The sequence below is a fragment of the Akebia trifoliata genome, chromosome 11 (genome assembly GCF_017979445.1).
Source record: "Akebia trifoliata isolate Shusen 1 chromosome 11, ASM1797944v1, whole genome shotgun sequence".
Classification (NCBI taxonomy): Eukaryota; Viridiplantae; Streptophyta; class Magnoliopsida; order Ranunculales; family Lardizabalaceae; genus Akebia; species Akebia trifoliata.
In genome coordinates, this window is record NC_141385.1 from 35,732,217 (window position 1) to 35,755,697 (window position 23,481).

Below are 23,481 nucleotides of genomic sequence, written 5' to 3' on the forward strand. Positions count from 1 at the left end.
TGTAAAAGAAGATTAGAGAATATCATCATCCTACCAATAAACGACTACAAAGAAAATTTAGAAAGAACAAACCTTCCAAACGAGAACAGACAACCATCCTTCAAAGTCAGCTTGATTCCAAGGGCGGATATTATCAGAGGAGTCACTGTCCTCATTCTGAAAGATCTTTGCAACTTGCATCAATCGATGATAGCGAGAGGGAGAAAAATGAAACCCCAGAGAAGGAAGGCGCAAAGCGATTCTTGTGGATGCATAGGTCGGGAGCTCTGACCGTATCTGTATATTGTAAAGAAAGATCAATAATTGTAATAGCTAATATATTGTAAAAGAAATATATGAACAATTATTATAAAGGAAATGTCATGAAAGTGCTAACTTGCTGAAGCTTCATAACTACACCACACTTGTCAATGACAGGCAAGAAAGTAGAACTATTCGATTGGGCAGAGCTAGCAGACATATCGGGCAGAGTTTCTTTCCAATGATAATCACCATCCACCAAAAAAGCAGATACATCATTTAGACCCAAATTGAACTGCAAGTATATATCCATCTCCTTGGATGAATCTGGATCAGTGTCATCCTGAATACATGTAAAAATTTGTACATTTAGATCTAACACTAATGGAATTCAAATTGTATTGTAAAGTACGAAGTTTATGGTGGAACCTGCGTATGAAGCATAAAATTTCCTAAATCAAGTAGAAGTTTAGTAGCATGGGAGTTGTCCGGGCAAAAGTTCGTAGGAATGGTTATCTTGGGAGCTGCAATGTCCAAGTCCAGCAAAAACCTAGCAAACAGAATAATGCTATTTTTTAATTGAATTCGTATCTCAAACTATATATCAAAATCAAATATCATATAAAAATCAAATAAATATAGAATGATTGGATCTCTACCATGGGACACAATCCTTAAATACATTCTTCTCTTCAAGTTTTATTTATTTTTTTTGAACTGCAAATTTCATTTTGCAGTTGTATATGAATTTCAACTTGCATTATACTTAGTTCAAATGATAAGAAAAACGTTTGTATGACAAACAAATCACTCCACAAGGGTTGGCAAAGTCAAAAGGGACTCAACCCAAAAGTCATTGGGACAAGGTTGTAATGCCCTTTGGACATCTCAGCAATTGCTTCACACACAGCATCCTAGTTTATCTCTTGTGACGAAGCTTCACATAAAATTGCCTTGGTCCTCAACCAAAACCCTCAGAAGGAACCTTAATTAGCTTCCTCTAATACCTCCGCTAACCATTAGGATTCCTTAGGAGTAAAACACGGAGCCTGTCTATCTCCACCTCATTAATTCAAATTTCTTGGAACCAATGTTAATACAATCATCTCACAAGATACAAAAAGGAAAAAATGCAAAACAGATCAACCTACCCTCACTTCCTATAGAACCTCCCTAGCCCTAGCCATCTGAATAAGCTGGGGAACCTAGGAATGTTGTCGGAGGATTTGAACACACCACATTGCTTTTTCACTCTTCTCTCAAAATAGTGAATAACAATCTACCCTTTGATAGGAACAAAACTGTAAAGTCTTAGGAAAATATTGCAAAGCTCATACACCAGTTTTATGTATTTCCTATTATATATTTGCTACAATCGACCATCCATATCTTGAACTTCTTTCTACAATTTTTTAAGCTTAAATAACACAAGCTCCATTTTTCACAAGTAAGCTACAATCAAACATGGTTGCAATACAGAACCAAAACCAAATGAGCTAGATATGGAACTCTTTTTTCTATCTCCATATCTGTGTGATATCTCTTCATTGATTCCTAATCTAACCATGTTTTCTCTTTTATCCTCTCAACACATTTGATTTATAATTAAAAGAAACTATTTGGCAAATCATATACACAGCAAATCTATACTTTAAAACTAAAATAAACCTGGCATGATCCTTCAATGCTCTTTTCACTTGCTGTTGAGCACTGCGTTTGACTCCATCAATTGTCATCTATACAAAGAACGCAAAAGCTCATCATCAACCTACAATTTAGATAACAATATAGTTCAAAATTTCAAGAGGTTAGGGATTTGTTAAATCAAACCTGTACAGCAGCTGCAGTTTCCAAAGCTATTGTTTGACTAACAGCAGCACTGCTTTCAAAAAAATTGATAATTTGATCGATGGAGTCCTTCATATACTATTCAAAAAAAATATATATGTTCGTCAGTAAATGACCATAAACCTGCACAAAGTAGCAATCAGAAAATAACTGGGAAATAGCATACAGTCATGTAACATGGTGAAGCTCTCGCAACCAGACTCCAATCCAATTTAGTGTCAAATGGTTTGTAGGAAAATACACCAACTAAAGAATCGTCAATGGTTGCACTCTGCATGAATGTTAACAATGGTTCAGGTTGTGACCATAAAATTCATAAGAACAAAACCAGGATTTCAATAAATAAATAAATAAAAGATCTATTGCCACACCAACTTTTGTTAACGCTACCCCGAATGTGTGCTAATTCTTTGGTGATTTACCTATGAATTGGTGTGGCTTTAGCAAATATTGGTGTGGTAATAGAATCTCTCTAAAAAAGGGAAAGGATAAAATTCCAATAAAAGAAATAAGTTCAAGTGCTACATCCAAACCTCGGCAAGGAGTCCATTTGGCGATGACAACCGATATGATCCCAACTTTAGGTCAAAAACTTTCGTCTCCGAATAAAGCTTTACAGAGCAATCCAGGCCTTCGCAAGATAATTCAGCAAGGAAGTTCTGGGCCTCAGCAACAAGCTTTGAAGCATTATGTTTCATGTGAACATCCAACGAAGTATGAAGTACGTTCCCTTCGTCTTGAGTTGCCAGAAACTGCCCATCATCACCTTCCTTGTAACCTATAATTTTATTTAGTCGTTCCAAGTCTTCATCATTAAAGTGCCAAGGCTCATTTTCATCCGTAACAGACTGATTACCCCTGATAATAGGATTATTTCATCAATAAAATCTCAAGAATCACAAAAAATTAAAAGTGAGAGAAGCACCAAACAAACTAATAACAAGGTAAGCTATCAACCATCCAAGTGACCACCACGATTTCTTCGGTTTCTGTTTTCTCAAATTGAGGTCTGATTCGGTTGACTGCTCCACAAATTTGTGAGCCAACATCCTGCATCAAAACGAAGGAAAAGTATGTATATATTTGTAGGAATAAAAGTGAGCAATGCAGACTTAAAATGGTATTTTTAGACAGTAGGATTTTATTTTTTTACTAATCATCAATGTTATCAAATAGCATATGTGAAATTGCATATGGCACAAACTATTTCTTTTTCAAAAAAATAAATAAAACAATAAAAAAAATAAGGAAAATATGTTTAAAAACAAAAGGAAAAATATTTGAAAAATGCTGAAGTGACCTCAGGCTGGAATCTCATATTGCACTTCTTGACGTGAAAGTGTATGGGAACCATAGATGCTTTCATCAAGATACGAGTGAAAAAACATCTATGGTTCCTATCCACTTACACGTCAAGGAGTGCGATATGAGGTTCCAACTTGAGGTCACTCCAGTACGACTCAAAAAAAATATAGGAAAATTAAAACAAACCCAGAATAATATATATGGATAACTTTCATTTACCAAATTTATTACGTTTAGTCATTTAGTAAAAAGAATACAAGAAGTCAAGAAGCCAAATAGTTAATAATGTATAACTATTTCATGATATGAAAGGTGGCTCTTCTTTAATTATCAAATTATTTTTGGATTCTTAAAGTGGACTCCACTTTAAGTTTAATCACTGGATATCATGATCTTATGTTAAGATGCATATACTCAACATTTTAAAAATAATAGTGTTGAAATTTTAGGAAGTAGTTAGGATATTTATTTTTTGAAATTAGTATTTCAAATTTTAAATCTTAGTTAGGCAGTTTCCTCCTTTTTTGCTGTAATTAGTAGTTCCTTTTTCATAGCAAAATTAGTTTAAGAACTGGTACTATTGTTTTGCTGTAAATCTATGTATTAGTTCATTATTTTTCTAAATAGAATAATTATTTCTTCTTCTCAAAAGTTACATGGTATCAAAGCCTTGTGCTCTAGATTTGATTTTCCATGGTAAAGACAGCTATGATAGGCGCAACAAAACATCCTACAGCATCAGCAGATTCCTCCGAGATCACCCAATCGACGACATCAACATCATCTGGCGAATCTCAATCCCAAATTTCTAACATGCAACTGACAGTTCACAAACTCGATGGGAAAAATTATCTCGAATGGGCGCAATCTATGAAATTGGCAATCGATGGAAGGGGTAAATTGGGACATCTAACAGGCGAAGTAACACAACCTACAACGACTGACCCATACCTAAATAAATGGCGATCTGAAAATTCTCTTGTCATTGCATGGCTCATCAATTCGATGGAGCCAGCAATTGGGAAGCCCTACTTGTTCTTACCGACAGCCAAAGAAATTTAGGAGGTCGTGCGAGATTGTTATTCTAATTTGGAGAATTTATCACAAATTTTCAATTTGAAAACACAACTCTGACAGTCAAAGCAAGGTGATCGTGAAGTTACCATTTATTACAACGAAATGATCACTTTATAGCAGGATTGGATCAGTGTTACGATGATGATTGGCAAAATCCTAATGATTGTGCTCGTTACAAAAAGAATGCAGAAAATGATCGTGTGTATATGCTACTTGCTGGTCTAAATCGCAGTTTTTATGAGGTTAGAAGGAGAATTCTTGGTCGGAAACCTTTGCCCTCAATCCGTGAGGTGTTTTCTAAAGTTCGCTATAAGGAGTCCCGACGAAGGATTATGCTGCGAAATCCAGAGCCGAGTCCAAACAATGACTAGAGGGTTCGACTCTCGCATCTAGAGGATTGGATTCCGAAGGTGACAAAAGGAAGAAGCTATGGTGCGAACACTGTAGAAAGCCGTGGCACACAATGGATACCTTTTGGAAACTTCATAGTAAACCACCAAACTGGAAGAAAAAAAATAGTGGAAAGGTCGTGCATTACAGGCTGCAACTTAGTATTCTCAAGAGCATGAAGTCAATTCGGAAATGGTCTCGTTCACAAAAGAGTAATTAGAGCACCTATACAAACTATTTCACTCTCCAAAATCATCTGTAACTCCTTCTTGCTCTTTAGCTCAGAAAGATAACTCTTTTATTTTAGCCTTCCTTAGTGTCTTCTCAAATTCTGTAAATCCATGAATCATCGATTTTGGAACAACTGATCACATGACCGGTTGCTCAAAACTTTTTTCCTCTTATAGTCCTTGTGCAGGCAATAAAAAGGTCAAAATTGCAAATGGTTCCCTTTCTATCATAATTGGAACCCGGTCTGTTCAACTCTTTTCTTCCTTAATTCTTCATAATGTTTTTCATGTTCTGAACCTTTCTTGTAATTTATTGTTTATTAGTAAAATCACCCTTGATCACAAATGTCGTGTTAATTTTTTTCCATCGTTTGTGAGTTCCAGGACTTGAGTTCGGGGAGGACGATTGGCAGCGTTAGGGAGTGTGCTGGACTCTACTTTTTTGAAGATAGACCCAACTCGAGTAGACTAAACATTAGTACTTGTTTTAATTCTATTTTGATCCCAGAGATAATAAAATAATGTTATGGCATTATAGATTAGGCCATCCAAGTTTTCAATATTTAAAGTATTTGTTTCCGACTCTTTTCAAAAATAAAAGTCCATCTTTTTTTTAATGTAAGATTTGTCAGCTTGCTAAACCCCATCGTAATTTTTTTTCTCCCCAATCTTACAAAGCGTCTAAGCCATTCACAATTATCCATAGTGATGTTTGAGAACCTTGTCAGGTGTCTAAAAAATTCAAGAAAAAGATAGTTTGTCACATTTATTGATGATCATTCACGATTAACTTGGGTTTATATAATGAGGAAAAAATCTGATGTAGAAGCGGATTTTAAAATTTTTTACACCATGCTGCAAAATCAATTTCTTGAAACAATTCAAATATTTAGGAGTGATAATGGCAAAGAGTACTTTAACAAAATTTAGGGAATTTTTTCTTAGAAACGGGGATTGTTCATCAAAGCTCTTGCAATAATACTTCTCAACAAAACGGAGTCGCTAAAAGGAAAAAATAAACACCTATTAGAAGTAGCTCGGGCATTGCTTTTCTCAACTAAGGTACCTAAATATCTTTCAGGCGAGGCTTATAAACCGAAAGCCTAGTAAGGTTTTAAACTTTGAAACTCCGTTTGATTTTTTCCACAAGTTTTATCGAAATAATAAGCTCCCATCAAATTTGCCTCTAAAGATATTTGAATGCACTGTTTTCGTTCACATTCATGATCATAACCGAGGAAAACTTGAACCCTAAGCTCAAAATTGTGTTTTTGTTGGATATGCCTCTAATCAAAAGGGATACAAATGTTTTGACCCGATTACTAAAAAATTGTTTGTCACCATGGATGTAACTTTTTTTTTAACAAAATTCGTTTTTCAATACTCATCTTCAGGGGGTGAGAAAAAACGAAGATTCGGATGTCTATTTCCAACTCGAAGATGTGTCGATTGGCCATTCCCTTGCAACCATAGCCGATGTTGACCAGTCTCCTATACACCAGATATTTGTGAATTAGGTTCTTTAAATAATGAAAATACAGGCCCATCCATAATGCCATCACATGAAAATCATGAATCCAATGAACCAAACATGGACAAAACAATCACCAAGAACACAGGGATAATACCCTTTGATATTGTTTACTCGCAAAGGAATACAGCTCAAGGAGAAGAGTCAATTGATCTCCCACACCGCCATGAGTACATAAATCCTCTAGGTAATGCTTTCTCTGAGCCTGCACAATCAGACTCATCTACTTTAGATACTGTAGAAAAATTGAATTTATTGAGAATTCTTGGATGATCATTACAAATGTCCCAATAGTGGTATTTATAGACCAACTATCCTATTACAAGAATAATCTAGAACTTCAAGAATATTCTAGAATAATAAACCAACTATCCTATTGTAGAACATTACAGGAATATTCTAGAAAGTTAAGAGTAATCAAGAATAATCAAGAAGAATATCTTATTTTCTTGATTCTATGAGATCAGATTTCCGGATTCTTCTACACTCCCCCTCAAGTTGGTGCATAGATGTCAATCATGCCCAACTTGCTTATCAGATGTTCAAAGTTAGGTCTAGCAAGCCCCTTAGTCAAGATGTCGGCTGTTTGCTGACTAAAAGGCACAAACGACAAGCAAACAATTCTAGCTTCAATTTTTTCCTTAATGAAATGTCGATCAATCTCAATGTGCTTCGTCCTATCATGCTGGACAAGATTGTGAGCAATACTTATTGCAGCCTTGTTGTCGCACTACAACTTCAGAGGAAGTTCCACAGTCATCTTGAGTTCTTCGAGGATTCTGTATATCCACAATACCTCACAGATCCCTTGAGCCATTGCTCTAAACTCAGCCTCTGCGCTACTTCTGGCAACAACATTTTGCTTCTTGCTTCGCCAGGTAACCAAGTTTCCCCACACAAAGGTGCAATACCCTGAAGTAGATCTCCTGTCATTCACCGAACCTGCCCAACCTGCATCAATAAATACCCCAACACTCTTTTGATTTGTCTTTTTGAAAAACAAACCTTTTCCAGGAGTAGACTTTAAATATCTCAAAATTCGGTAGACCGCCTCGAGGTGTTCTTCATAAGGTGCGTGCATAAATTGACTAACAACACTGACAGAAAAGGCAATATCCGGTCGAGTATGAGATAAATAGATTAGTTTTCCAACTAATCTCTGGTATCTACCAGTATCAACAGGAACACTTCCCTCTTCCCAAAGCTTTACATTGGGATCCATGGGAGTCTCAGCCGGTCTGCAACCACTTAACCCGGTTTCCTTCAAAAGATCAAGAATATACTTTCGCTGAGAGACAACGATTCATTTCCTTGAACGAGCAACTTCCATGCCAAGGAAATATCTTAGTGCTCCCAAATCCTTGATCTCGAATTCTAAAGCAAGGCTCTTCTTCAATCTCTCTATTTCGATCACATCATCACCTGTGAGAATAATATCATCAACATAAACTATTAGCACAGCAACCTTTCCTTCATGAGAGAACTTGAAAAACAAGGTATGATCAGCTTGTCCTTGAGAATATCCTTGTTTTTTGACAGACTGTGTGAACTTCTCAAACCAAGCCCTTGGAGACTGTTTGAGACCATACAGGGACTTTTTTAGTTTGCATATTCTTGAGCCAAACTTCTCCTCAAAGCCCGGCGGACTATCCATGTACACTTCTTCCTCCAAGTCACCATTGAGGAAGGCATTCTTCACATCTAGTTGTTGCAATGGCCAGTCCAGATTAGCAGCAATAGATAAAAGTACTCTCACCGTGTTTAATTTTGTAACAGGAGCAAAAGTCTCAGAATAATCAATGCCATATGTCTGGGTGAATCCCTTTGCCACCAACCTAGCCTTGTATCTTTCCACTGAACCATCAGAGTTGTACTTCACAGTGAAGACCCATTTACAACCCACAGTAGTCTTCCCAACTGGCAATGCCTCAACACTCCAAGTATTGTTCTTCTCAAGAGCTTTCATCTCTTCAAGTACTGCTTCCTTCCACTTTGGAACCTTTAGAGCCTCCTGTACACTATTAGGAATTTCTACACTGGACAATTGAGAGGTAAAAGCAGCAAGAGATGAAGACAATTTCGAGTATGATACAAATTTAGACAGTGGATGACTAGTATAAGATCTAACCCCTTTACGAAGAGCTATAGGAATGTCTAAATCAGAAGGCTTAGACTGACTGTTGGAAAGTGAAAGAGAATTACCTGTAACAGACTCAGATTGTTGATTCGTCCTTGGTTCAGAATCATGGCTGTGCTGTAGAGTCAATTCGTCTTTCATTTTCTTATGATTCTTCTTCAAGTAAACAATCCCTTTCCAAGTTCGGTCACCATCCTTGAATCTATTATCATGTTGTGACATTAAAATAGGTTGTTCCTTATTTTCGGTTTCCAAAATTTGTTGTTCAGAATTCTGATTTTTAAATTGTTTTTCAAATGTAGGTCTAGACTCAGGGGAAACGTCACTCATAATAGGATGATTATCAAGGAATGAATCTTGGCCATTTACTGTAGGTGCAGAGATACTAGACTCAGATTCTTGCGAGAGAAACACATCATCTGAGAGAAAAACATTGCCCGAGTTAAATGAATCTTCCTTAAAAATCTCCCCCTGAAGATGAATATCCTTAAAATATGGTTGTTTTTCAAAAAATGTAACATCCATTGTGACAAAACATTTTTTCGATATCGGGTCAAAACATTTATAGCCTTTCTGAGTTGGGGAGTAACCAATGAAGACACATTTTATAGCTCTGGGCTCAAGTTTTCCAATTTTTCGATGTTCATGAACAAAAACCGTACAACCAAATATTTTTAGAGGTAGATCAGCAGAAAGTCTAGTAGTTGGAAAACAATTTGTGAAAACTTGGAAAGGAGTTCGAAATTGTAAAACTTTGGAGGGCATTCTGTTTATTAAGTACGCAGCAGTTAAAACAGCCTCTCCCCATAGATACTTGGGAACTTTAGTTGCAAAAAGTAATGCACGAGCCACCTCCAACAGATGTTTATTTTTTCTTTCTGCAACACCATTCTGTTGGGTGTATCGATGCAAGAACTGTGATGAATTATTCCTTTTTCAAGAAAAAAATTTCTCCAAAGTCGTGTTAAAATACTCTTTCCCATTATCACTCCTGAAAACTTGTATGTTAGTTTGAAATTGAGTCTGCACCATATTGTAAAAATTTTTAAAAACGCGTTCGGCCTCTGATTTTTCTTTCAATAAATACACCCAGCAGAGTCGAGTATGATCATCCGTAAATGTGATGAACCATCTCTTGCTAGAAGGTGTACTTATCTTATTAGGACCCCAAACATCACTGTGAATAATAGTGAAAGGTTTTGATGGTTTATATGGTTGTGAAGGAAAAGATGTACGGTGGTGTTTTGCAAATTCACATATTTCACAATGAAACATAGATGGATCTTTATTGCCAAACAACTTAGGAAATAAATGTTTTAAATATTTGAAACTTGGATGACCTAATCTTAAATGCCATAACATAATATTATTATTGGAAACAGAAATAGATTCAAAGCAGAACTTATTTGTTGAGATTGTCGCCTCGATTCAGATCCATCATCAAGGAAGTAGAGTCCTCCACTCTGTTTAGCACTGCCAATCATCCTCCCCGAGGTCAAATCCTGGAACACACAATGAGTTGGTAAAAAATTAGTTTGACAATTTTGATCACGGGCTAGCTTGCTGACAGACAAAGATTACAGGAAAGTTTGGGAACGTGAAGAACATCGTGAAGAGTGAGTGATGGAGATACTATAATAGAACATTTTCCTGCAATGGCTGAAAGAGAGCCATCTGCAATCTTAATTTTCTGATTACCTGCACAAGGATTATACGAAGAAAAAAGATTTGACAACCCTGTCATATGATCGGTTGCACCTGAATCGATGATCCAGGTGCGATCAGGGTTGACACCAATGAGAGCTGTTTTCAGATAATTACCTTTTTGAGCCAAAGAATAAGAAAGATTTTTCTGAGACTCGAGAAACTTGTACAGTTGGTCTATCTGCTCCTTGGTGAAAGGAAACGAACTTGAAGAAGACTGCTGCTCTTGATCCGAGACACTGGCCTGAAGTGCACGCCCCTCTCCACCAGACTTCTTCTTCCAGTTTTGAGGCTTGCCATGAATTTTCCAACAGGTTTCCCGTGTGTGCCACGGACGTTTGCAGTGATCGCACCACGGCCGTTCAGAACGCTTACCATCCTTTTTCACCTCCTCCTGAAAACCCCGAGTTACAAGGGCAGAACTTTCTACTTCCGAGTTAGTAGTACTAGGAACCGATTTGTTGTTAAGCATCACACTCTGCCGTGCTTCTCTCTCCGAACATCTGAGAAGGCCTCACGAATTGTTGGCAGAGGAGTTTTCCCTAAAATTCGGCCCCGCACTTCGTCTAATTCTTTGTTAAGTCCTGCTAAGAACATAAATACACGATCATTCTCCTGTCGTTTCATGAACCGGACACTATCATTCGCACACTCCCAGACATCATCATAACAGAGGTCTAACTCCTGCCACAATGTCATCAACTCGTTGTAGTAGGAGGTTACATCTCGGTCACCCTATTTCGCGTGCCAAAGTTTGGATTTTAAACCAAAAATCTGCGAAGAATTTTCTAGATCGGAATACGTATCCCTGACTGCTTCCCAAACATCTTTGGCCGTCGGCAGGAACATGAAGGGCTTGCCAATTGCGGGTTCCATTGAGTTCACCAACCACGCAATAATCAAAGAATTTTCTGATTTCCAGGTCTTGAGAGTCGAATCTACATCGACAGGTTTTGTCACTTCTCCAATCAGATATCCAAGCTTCCCCTTGCCTTCCAAAATCAAACGAACGATTTGCGACCATTCCATGTAGTTTTTTCCATTTAGACGGTGGATATTTAATTGGAACGAATTCGTGGACCCTTCCGAACCACTAAATGAGATGGAGGAGTTCAGGTTCGGACTTGTGATGCTTTCCCCTGACACCACTGAGTCCTTACTAGTCGCACTGGTTAAAGCCGTCTTCCACAGATTTTGGCCCGCCATAGGTAATCCCTAGATCAGAACCTAGTGCTCTGATACCATGTAGAAAAATTGAATTTATTGAGAATTCTTAGATGATCATTACAAATGCCCCAATAGTGGTATTTATAGACCAACTATCCTATTACAAGAATAATCTAGAACTTCAAGAATATTCTAGAATAATAAACCGACTATCCTATTGTAGAACATTACAGGAATATTCTAGAAAGTTAAGAGTAATCAAGAATAATCAAGAAGAATATCCTATTTTCTTGATTCTATGATATCAGATTTCCGAATTCTTCTACAGATACTTATCCTAGGTTTGAGTCTAGTGAGTACATTGATTCAAATATTCCTATTACTGTCCGAAAAGGTGTAAGGTCATGTACCAAACATCCATTGTCTAACTATGTGACATGAAAATATCTCACCCAATTTTCATGTTTTTACCTCACAAATGTCTTGTATGGAGATTCCTAAAAATGTGCAGGATGCTCTAAAGGTTCCCGAGTGGAAGGAGGTTGTTTTTTAGGAGATCAAGGCTCTTGAGAAAATTCAGACATGGGAGATGTGGACTTGCCTAGAGGAAAGACAATTGTGGGGTGTAAATGGGTGTTCACAATTAAATACAGGTCAAATGGATCACTTGAAAAGTATAAAGCTAGGTTGGTTGCTAAGGGATTTACTCAGACCTATGGCATTGACTACGTAGAAACCTTTCCACCGGTAGCAAAGTTAAATATTGTGCGAGTTCTCCTGTCATTTGCAGCAAATCTTGATTGACCACTGCAGCAATTAGATGTGAAAAATGATTTCCTTAATGGAGACTTGGAGGAAAAGGTATACATGGAAGCACCCCGAGCTTCGATGGGAAATTTGGTTCGAAGGTGTGCAGACTGAAGAAATCTTTGTATGGGTTGAAACAGTTACCAAGGGCCTGGTTTACGAGGTTATATCAGTTTGTTAAAAGCCAAGGGTACACTCAGGGACAGGATGATCACACCATGTTTGTAAGACACTCGCAGGATGGAAAGATAGCTGTGTTAATCGTTTATGTAGATGACATAATCCTCACTGAGGATGATTTGTTTGAGATGAACTGATTAAAGAAGTCTCTTGCATCAGAGTTCGAGATCAAGGATTTGGGATCTCTAAGATACTTTCTCAGGATAGAGATAACTCAGTCGAGGAAGGGAATTATTGCCTTACAACGGAAATACGTTCTTGATCTACTTAAGGAGACCGAAATGAGTGGTTGTAAACCAGCAAACACCCCAATTGATCCCAATCAGAAACTCGGAGATAACAAAGAAGGTGATCCTGTAGATACATCTCGGTTTCAGAAATTGGTAGGGAAACTGATTTACTTATCACATACACAGCCAGATATTGCATTTTCCGTGATTCTAGTAAGTCAGTTCATGCACGCACCATATGAAAAACATCTTAAAGCAGCTTAGCAAATCCTGAGATATTTGAAAGGTACACCAGGTAAAGGCTTACTCTTTCAAAAGACTACACCACAAAGCATTGACGCCTACACTGATGCAGATTGGGCAGATTCAATTACTGACAGGAAATCAATGTCAGGGTACTGCACATGTATGGGGTAATTTAGTCACGTGGAGTAAAAAAAAAAACGTGGTTGCAAGAAGCAGTGCTAAAGCAGAATTTTGTGTTATGGCTCAAGGGGTTTGTGAGATATTATGGCTAAAGAGGGTACTAGAAGAGTTGAAGTTACCAGTGAACATGCCAATGAAACTGTATTGTGACAACAAAGTCGCCATCAGCATTGCACAGAATCCAGTGCAACATGATCGTACAAAACATGTAGAGATTGATAGGCACTTTATAAAGGAGAAAATTGACAGTGGAGCTATTTGTATGCCGTTTGTTCCAACAATGCAACAAATAGCCGATATCCTTACTAAAGGATTGTTCAGACCTAACTTTAAACTTCTTGTTAGCAAGTTGGGCATGATTGATATCTATGCACCAACTTGAAGGGCGGTGTTGAAATTTTAGGAAGTAGTTAGGATGTTTATTTTTTAAAATTAGTATTTCAAATTTTTAATCTTAGTTAGGCAGTTTTCTCCTTTTTTTACTACAATTAGTTGTTCCTTTTTTATAGCAAAATTTGTTCCAAAACTGGTAGTACTGTTTTACTATAAATCTATGTATTAATTCATTATTTTTTTAAGTAGAATAATTATTTCTTCTCCTCAAAAGTTACAAATAGTAAAAATAAGATTTAAAGAAAGTAAATGCGAGTGAAAGATAAAAGAAATATCTTTCGAATGATGGAGGAATAGGGGGAGGAATGGGTATTTGTAGAAGATAGATTTTTTTTTTTTAATTAAATTTAACGCTTCAATAGTCAAATTGAATAAAATAGCATATGCCATTATGGCGTATGCGATTTACCAATAAAAAATAGCATATGCGCATATGCAACCGCATATAACACTGCTTATCATCTCTTCCTTTACGTTTACTTTATATGGTCAGTACATATCATCCTTACTCCAGTTCTTGAGTTTGTTCAAGTTAATCTTTCTAACTGAACAATCAGTCCCATCCCCAAATAAGGCTCTTCCCATTTTCAACCTAAAACAGTGAGACCTTACAATTAGGTCAAAACTCCCACAGGCAATCACAAATCAAATTTGAAATACCCTCTTCCTATGATACCTCAATCAAAATACAAATGAAGCAAATTGCAAGATGGATCCAACCACACTCAAAAAAAAAAAAAAATTCTCGAGATGTCTAGTTAGAGTAATCGTAATCTTGGTGGTGACAAGAATAAGACATTAGGAAGAGAACCCTCGATACCAAACAAGCCCATGAAGTAACTCCATACACAACACATAGTGCAAGATTATGTGCTCTGCCTTCTCATCCCCCTCCATGCACATAAGGCAAATGTTTGGACCACTAAAACCATGTTTGATAACTTGGTCCATTGCCTGGATTCTCCCAAACGATGTCGACCAAATAAAGAAGAAACCTTTGATGGCATTTTCCGACCCAAAAAACAGGGACGAGTTGTGCAGCACCAAATAGGCGTAAAAGTATCTAACTAGGTGATTTCCAACCTAGACTTTCCTATTGACGCTTCCCGAACCCATAAACACCTCATCTAGACAAGCCATCAAAGATGCCACCTCCCAATCATTGAATCTGCTCCTGAAACTGAGATCCCACCCCGATTCATTTCGAAATCGGGGAAAGAAATGATGTAATAGGAAGGCCCTTCTTGTCTGAAAGAACAAACAAGTTGGGCAATCTACCCATAAGGAATCGTGATAAACTGACGCTCTTTTTGTACGCTCACTGACTTGGTAGTTCACAAAACCATAAATCTTTGTCCTTGTGTATCCCAAAGCAAAGGATCTACGATTCTATGAAGGGGTGTACAAAGAGCACCAGATTATTACGACTCTTCCATAAGAAGAAGATTATCTTTTGTGTTTAGTTGCTCACAAGAATTCACCCTAAAGTTATACAGAACTCTAACTCCTCTGGGAGATCCGAGGAAAATATTAAAAAGGAAAAAATTCATCTTCCTAAATCAGTATTGAGGTGAAGACAATATGTTTATTTATTTATTTATTTATTTATTTACTATTGCTTTATTTTAATTAATTTTCTTTTCACATTATTACAGTAAGGACAATAGTATGGGATTTATTTCATTGTTATTATTTTTTTTTTTTACATTTTCTTTGCACATTACTATGGTAAAAGTAGTAATATAGTCTTAATTACTATTATTTAATAATTCAAAATATATTTTCATTACTATTATTTATCTAATTAATTTTCATTATTTCATTACTACAATAAATAATAAATTTAAAATAGGGAATGAGAAAGAGAAGAGTTGACAACTTGCACCTCTTAGAGTGAAAGTTAAATGCTCCAATTTTAGGAAGTTGAAGAGTTAGTGAATTGGGAACTCACGTAAGTTACGCCTTCCAAACACACAATCTTCAACAACCTGCAAGAGTTGCAAACTCTCAGGTTCAACTTTTGCTTTTCAAGCACACCCTATGTTTCTTTCCATTCCTCATAAACCCTTATTTCTCCAAAATAACATATCGAAGAGATTTTTCTCATTTTTCAAATAAGTCAACAATGTTACACTATTAGGATATTCCAAAGAAACATAGTAGATATAGGATACACTAGTGCTAAAAATCATTTAATGAGATACCTTCCAATAATGGAGTCGTCGGAAAGCCTCAAATAGTTGTTCATTCAGTTTGAAACCAGTTGATTCCATATTTTGAGCATTAAGCTAATCCCAAGTACTCCATTTCCATCATTTAAATTATCTCAATCACAAAAATATCCTTTTTTTTTTTAACTATGAAAACCTCCCATGTCACATAGCCATATTAATCAACTTCGAATTCAAAAATTAATCGACAAGGGGTCAAGAAGGCTTTAGGAAGACTGGTGGTGTGGTGACTCCCCTCTCCAAGTTAGTTTTCTTGGTCTTTTGTCATATCTTCAAAGAAAAAGATGTCTCTTCCTTATAGTTGCGAACGGGCCAGGAAGTGTCTTGGGACTTCTGTTTCGAAAGAAACTTCAACTACTGAGAGATTCCAATGGTAACATCATTTATTAGCCTTTTACCTTTGCTTGATTCTCTTACCGAGTCGGAGGATACCTAGACTTGGGTGGGTACTTCCAAACGAAACTTTAGCGTGAAATCTTTTTATTCCCTTCTTAGTAGCGTGATGGACAACTCATTCCCTATTACTTCGGTTTGGCCCTCCAAAACTTTCCATTATTTTTTTGTTCACAGCCTTGGGTAAGCTTTTTACCCATGATCGTCTTAGAGCGAGGGGTGTGGTCCTTGTGGAGTTTTGTTCTCTTTACAAGTCTAATGGAAAGTCTGCAAATTACCTCCTCATTCATTGTGGGGTGGCTCATCCAGTTTCGTCTTACTTTCTTTCCTTATGCAATATCTCTAGGTGTGCCTCTTGTTCGGTCTGTGAGTTGCTTGATTGTTGGAAATCCGCAGACTTTGTTGGAAGGGAGAGGATTCTTAAGAATTTTATTTTGTCGGCTATCTATAAGGACTTGTGGAAAGAAATGAATGGTGAATCTTTGAAAGGAAAGAGCATTCTCTTCAAGAAATAATATTTAGCATTGTGAGTTTGTTGTTTTACTGGTGCAAGAAATTTCAATAGTTTAAGGGGATCCGATTTGAAGACATTTTGTTTAGGTGGGAGATTATTTGCAGTGGGTGATCTTGTTTGGGCGCTAAGTTGTTTTTTCTTATTTTTACTTTTTGTTTCTTCTTCTTTGCTTTGTTCTTTCTTTGAGGACTCTGTCATCTTTTCAATAAATCTTTTGTTCAAGGGGATCCGGTTTGAAGACATTTTGTTTAGGTGGGAGATTATTTGAATTGGGTGATCCTATTTGGGGGCTAAGTTGTCGTTTTTTCTTATTTTTTTACTTTTTGTTTCTTCTTCTTTGCTTTATTCTTTCTTTGAGGACTCTGTCGTCTTTTCAATAAAATCTTTGATTGTCGAAAAAAAATCCATAGTCACACTACGTCGTGAATCCATTGGCTCTCTTTCCTAACCTCACAATGAACGAAATGAGACATTTGCTTGCTTCACCGCCAACAGGGCCAATAGGGTGCTCTCTTGGATTGGGTTAGATGCATTACGAAGTTATGGTCTCAAGAGATGGAGAGCAGTGAAAGTTAGGGTTGATTTAGTCGATCGAAAAAATAAATTGATTCTACAACTCATTGATCAATTCGGAGAATCGCTGATTATCTCCACAACTCGGGGGAATAATTTGGTGAATTAATTGGGCAACAAATTATTAGCCAATTCTTCCTAACTTTTGAAAAAATGAGGACAATTTTGTGACACTACTTATAGATTATATACCATCATCTTTTATAAACTTTTAAAAGAAAAAACACCCTCACCATACTAATGAAGTGGGTTTTATATGGGAGTATCTTTAGTTGATGTTAGATCCATATGGTTAGTTTAGGCATTGCCAATAATAGTAGGAGGTTGTATAAGCTAAGAGATCTACCTATTATTTTGTGTTTTATTTATTTTTATTAGAGATAGTTTAGTAATTTCCACATTGTTCCAGCAAGGTTAGGTTATGGAACCCTATTAGATCTAACGAATAAAAATATTGCAACGTGCTTTCTCTTGGATGTGTGAAGCTTCAAGAAACTTTAGGTGTGATTCCTATAACAATATTGGTCTGATATGTAGGAATGTAAAAGACATGTATGGGTATTTAATGGTTTTATTGTAATTATTGTCTCTAAATATATTTACAGATAAATTAAAGTTATTACGTGTGTGAGTGGAAGAAACACTCAAACACTTTTTCCTCAAACTTTCATCTTTTTTTTTCTTCCTTTTTCATTATCTCCAAAACCCTAACTCCAGAAAATCAACTTGGCATCAGAGCAACAGGTCCTACGGGAGTTTTAAAGTCAATCCAAGAACCAAAGACAATTGCTCCAACTGCTAGGTCAGATGACGTCAGTAGCCATACATGCTTCCATCATCTGAGGTACCTTCATCGATCGTACCTCGAGGGTGAAAGTGGTTTTTGATAGGTCTTGATTTTAGGGATTTTTTGGTACAATTTTCATGCGATTCGGAGTTGTAATGAAGAAGTTATGAATTTTTTCGTGAAAATTTGAAAATTACTGATTTGTTGTTTTTGGGCCTCCAAATCCACACAGCAAGTTTTTTCTGAGTTTGTCCTCGAAAGTTCTAGACCTCATGGAAGTGGTCACAAAGCGATTGCATTCCTATTGAAGTGCTGATGATCCTCTTTGCACCCCCCCCCCCCTCCTTTTGCTGTTTTTTGGCCTTTCTACGTTGTTTTGGGTGAAGAACAATGTCTTTTTGATGACCTAGTCAGTTGGTGATTATTTTGGTTGAGATTGTGATGTGCTAAAACCAAGATTATATTGTTTGCATTACCCGAGGAAGTGTGTAACCCTTGTGAGACCTAAATTTGTGCTCACCAAGTGTTTGTTATTTGTTGATGCAAGACGATGCGGAAAGATAAGAAATATAGGGGATTTAGGGAATTTGGTTTAGGATTTTGGGTAAGGATTAAGGAATTGAGATTAGATTTATGATTTGGGTTAGGATAGGGTAAACCTAAAAGCTAAAATGAAAATTTTATTTCAATTGTTGTAGGATAGAAAAAAGGGTTAAAGGTTTGGAAAAGAGATTAATGAAATAAGGGTAAGTTTGATTGCACAGAAAACTATGAGGAAATTAAAATTCCATAGAAAATGGCAATTTTCAGTGTTTAATGCGCCAAAAACATCTTGAACTTGTTTTTATAGGGTTAGAACTTTCAGGATGGGCTGATTTTTGGTGAGGATGATCTCCTCATTGTAGAGATCATTTTCATCAAAAATCAACTTATTCCAAAACTTTTAACCCATATAAGACAAAATAATTTAGCCATGGTGTGGATTTATTAATTTGTGGGGTGCTTATATACTAATGAGGAGATCATCCTCACCAAAAATCAACTCATTCCAAAACTTTTAACCCATATAAGACAAAATAGTTTAGTCATGGTGTGGGTTTATTAATTTGTGGGGTGCTTATATACTTATCCATGGGATATAAGAGGTAATATCATTTTAAGTATAAGGGCATACTTGTCCATGCAAAAAAAAATGAAGGGCATACTTGTCCGTGTCGAAAAAAACGAATTGCTTACCGCTTCAGCACTTTTTTTCAGCATCAAAATAATGCTGAATTTTTTCACTTATTTTCAACAATAAGCGCTGAAAATATAGAGTAAACAAATGCGCTATTTTGACAAAAAGTGCAGAATTTTTTTTTTTTTCAACAATAAGTGCTGAAAAATAGCGCAAACAAACACTGCCTTAGTTAAATTAAAATACCAAATAAATAAATTTAATTTTCGTAACATCTCTCTCCTAATTTTCCAACCCACTTAAATAAAAGACAAACTAAAGTTACTAAATTGCCCTTAAATATTATACTAAGACCATGGGCCAATAAAACATGAAAATAAATCCAAAAAAATTAAAATTAAAATTAAAGCCCTAAAACAAAAATCTAAATAAAAACTAAAATCTACTCTTCCAGATTTGATGTCCCCATCATTTGTTCTCCGTGTTTTTTTTTCAATGTTAGAAGTTAGCAAACCTTCTCACACATACCCGATTGGTGGAGGGAACATGGGTGTCTTAAAACGAGCCTCTAAATTTACAGATCACCACAGTAAGGCTTGATGGTCAGAATTTCCTTGCGTGGTCTCAATCAGTCACATTATATCTCAAGAGTAAACGGAAGATGGGATATCTAACAGGTGACATACCTTCCCTTAGCCTGGATAATCCAACTTTTGGGAGATGGGATGCAAAAAATGCCATAGTTATGTCTTGGCTTCTCCATTCTATGCAATCCAACATTAGCAATAGTTACTCGTTTTTGTCAACCACCAAACAAATTTAAGATGCACTAACAAAAACGTATTTTGAGGTGGGAAACAAGGCTTGAATATGAGTTTCGCCAAAGTATTTGGCAAATGAAACAAGGCGAAAAATCCTTATCCACATACTATACAAGTCTTCGTCACGTATGGGACGAGTTGGATCATTATCAGACTTTCCAGGCCAACTGTTCAGCTAATGCAGCCACATATAAGTTGTAAGAGGAGAATTGTGTGTTTGAGTTACTTGCGGAACTAAACTCCAACTATGAGCAAGTTCATGTTCAAATTTTGGGAAAGGAGCCCCTTCCTTCCTTAATGGAGGTGTTTGCTTATCTACACCTTGAGGAGCAGCATGGGAGTGTTATGCTCCTACCTACCACTTCGGAGATATCAACCCTATCTTCTTTGCACGGGGAGGTGGCCAATGTGGTGGTCGTGGTAAAAGGGGAGGTCAGTCAGTGATGCCTCGTGATGATCGTGATAACTTGAAGTGTGAACATTGTGGTCGCACTTGTCACACCAAAGAGACTTGTTGGGATCTCCATGGTCGTCCACAACAAAAAGGTGGAGGTCGAGGAGGTAATCACTATAATGGAGGAGGATCAAGTGCTTTTTCCATTGCCTCCACTGAGATAATGGAGCATGCTCATAAGCTTATCCAAGCCCAGACCCATTCCACGGACAGTGTTAGCCTCTCCTGAAGTGAGATTGAGGCTTTCAGACACTTTATGGCTCAACTTGAACCACCCAGTATTGCCTCCACATCATTTTTGCCCACTTAGGTACCTCTACCTCGGCCCTCGATGTCTCTGTTTCATCTCCTAATCGTTCTTGGATCATTGATTTAAGAGCATCACATCATATGACTAGTATGTCCTCATTTTTTTCATCTTATCACAGCTTTTTTAATAGGGATATAGTAAAAGGTGTTGATGGTTCATATTCCTTTATTGCTGGCAAGGGCAACATCATGGTTAATCCCTCTATGCCATTATCATCTGTCTGTCATGTTTTGAACCTTGCTTTAAATCCTTTATCTGTAAATCATATTACTAAATCCTTAAATTGTAGTGTCACATTCTTTCCATCTCATTGTATTTTCTAAGACTTGGAGACGAGGAGGACAATTGGTATGGGGCATGAAGAGGACAGACTTTACACGTTGGATTCTCTGTCAAGAATTGCTTCTTTTGTTCAATAGCTTTCATCTGGTGTTCGGAATACTAGTAGCTCAAAGGAGCTAATGCAATTGCACAGACACCTTGGCCATCGATCTTTTTTGTTGCTTAGACACATGTTTCCTCAGTTGTTTCTTTCTATCTCAATGTCTAATCTTCAATGTGAAGTGTGTGAATTTGCTAAACATTGTAGAACCATATATTCTACTAATGGTCACAAAAGCAATTCACCTTTTGTTATCGTTCATTCTGATTTGTGGGGTCCATCCCCAATAACATCTTTACGTGGTTTTCATTTTGTCATTTTTGTGGATAACTACTCTCGTGTTACTTGGGTTTATTAACTTAAATCCAAAAGTCACATATGGTCTGTGTTTAAGTGTTTTCACAAAATGATTGCATGCCAAAATTAAAGTTCTTAGATCTGATAATGGTGGTGCATACATGTCTGATAATCCTACTTCAATGAGCATGGTCTTATTCATCAAACTACTTGTGTTGTGAATGCTTAACAAAATGATGTAGCTAAAAGAAAAAATCGTCATCTTTTGAAAAATACTCGGGCCTTACTATTCAATATGCATGTTCCTAAGATATTTTGGTCTGATGCTCTTCTAACTGTTGCATTTATTATTAATCGTGTGCCTTCTAGAGTTTTGAGATTTAAAACCCCTATTATGGTATTGTCTTCTCCGACCCATGAGTTTTCTATTCCTCCCAAAGTCTTTGGGAGCACTTATTTTGTTCACGTTTCTCGTTTCAAGCGCACTAAACTTGATCCTAAAGCCCTCAAGTGAGACTTACTTAATTATGCTCCTAGTCAAAAGAGTTATAAATGTTATCATCCTCTTTCTCAGAAATTTTTTATCTCTAACGATGTTACATTCTTTGAGTCCACTCCTTTCTTTTCAGCTAAGAAAACTTCTTCTCAAGGGGAGAATAGTAGTGCAAGTAAAGAGATGTATAATTTTTTGAGTCTTCATGTTCCTTCATACAGTGATGATGAACATACGAAGATTCATGTTGAGCAACAGAAGGAATTGCAACTGTATTCACGTAGAAACAAAGGAAATGTTGAAGACCCCTTGGATCCATCTAAAAGAGGAGATGCATGATCTTGAGAAGAACAATACCTGGGATATGGTATATTTACCAAGAGGAAAAAAGCCAGTGGGATGTAAGTGGGTGTATACAGTGAAGCATCGCTCAAATGGATCGGTTGAAAGGTATAAAGCTAGGTTTGTTGCCAAGGGATATACCCAAACACATGGCATTGACTATCAAGAAACATTTGCTCATGTTGCCAAGAAGAACTCGGTGAAAGTTTTGATATCTGTTGCAGCCAATCAGCATTACCCTCTATTACAATTCGATAAGAAAAATGTTTTTCTGCATGGTGACTTGGGAAAAGAAGTGTACATGATTCCCCCACCTGGTTTCAAGTGCTCTTCTACTAAGGGAAAAGTATGCAAATTAAAGAAGGCATTGTACGGTTTAAAACAATCTCCAAGAACCTGGTTTGAGAGATTCCAGAATGCTTTGGTGAAGAATGGCTATGGGCAAAGTCAAGTTGACCACTCTTTTCATCAAACACTCTAACGAAAAGGTTATAGCACTTACTGTTTATGTCGATGACATTGTAATAACTGGAAATGACCATGATGAGATAAGGAAGTTAAAATGTCAATTAGCAAAGGAGTTTGACATTAAAGATTTTGGCTAGCTGAGATACTTTCTTGGGATTGAAGTTGCTATATCCACGAAAGGCATTTTCATTTTCCAGCGAAAATATGTTCTTGACCTTCTCCAAGAGGCATGTTTGATGGGATGCAAACCTTGTAATACCCCCATTGAATCTAACCATAAGCATAGTGACACCAATGGTGACCCCTCATGGCTACAAATAGATATCAGAGATTTGTTGGCCACCTTATATACCTTTCTCTGACTCGACCAGATATTTCATATGCAGTTGGTGTGGTAAGTCACTTTTTGCATGCCCCGACCACAACACACTTAGATGCTACACACAGAATCCTCGAGTATCTAAAGTCCACCCCAGGACAAGCGTTCCTGTATACTCATCATGGTAATTTGTGAGTTGAAGCTTATACTGATGCAGATTGGGCAGGTTCAGTGTCAAATAAACGTTCAACTTCA

General features: G+C 36.9%; 1 protein-coding gene across 1 annotated transcript in view; it reads right to left on the bottom strand.

The window, feature by feature from the left end:
- The window catches only part of LOC147391407 (pleckstrin homology (PH) domain-containing protein), a 114,657-nt gene that overhangs the window by 64,888 nt on the left and 26,288 nt on the right, over positions 1–23,481 (bottom strand). The window contains exons 11-18 of the mRNA XM_086459793.1: positions 3,046–3,138; positions 2,622–2,946; positions 2,255–2,359; positions 2,071–2,166; positions 1,909–1,976; positions 670–790; positions 377–583; positions 73–276 (exon numbers count right to left, since the gene is read on the bottom strand). Coding sequence (XP_086315919.1) covers positions 73–276; positions 377–583; positions 670–790; positions 1,909–1,976; positions 2,071–2,166; positions 2,255–2,359; positions 2,622–2,946; positions 3,046–3,138 — 1,219 coding nt within the window. The remainder of the gene's footprint in view (positions 1–72; positions 277–376; positions 584–669; positions 791–1,908; positions 1,977–2,070; positions 2,167–2,254; positions 2,360–2,621; positions 2,947–3,045; positions 3,139–23,481) is intronic.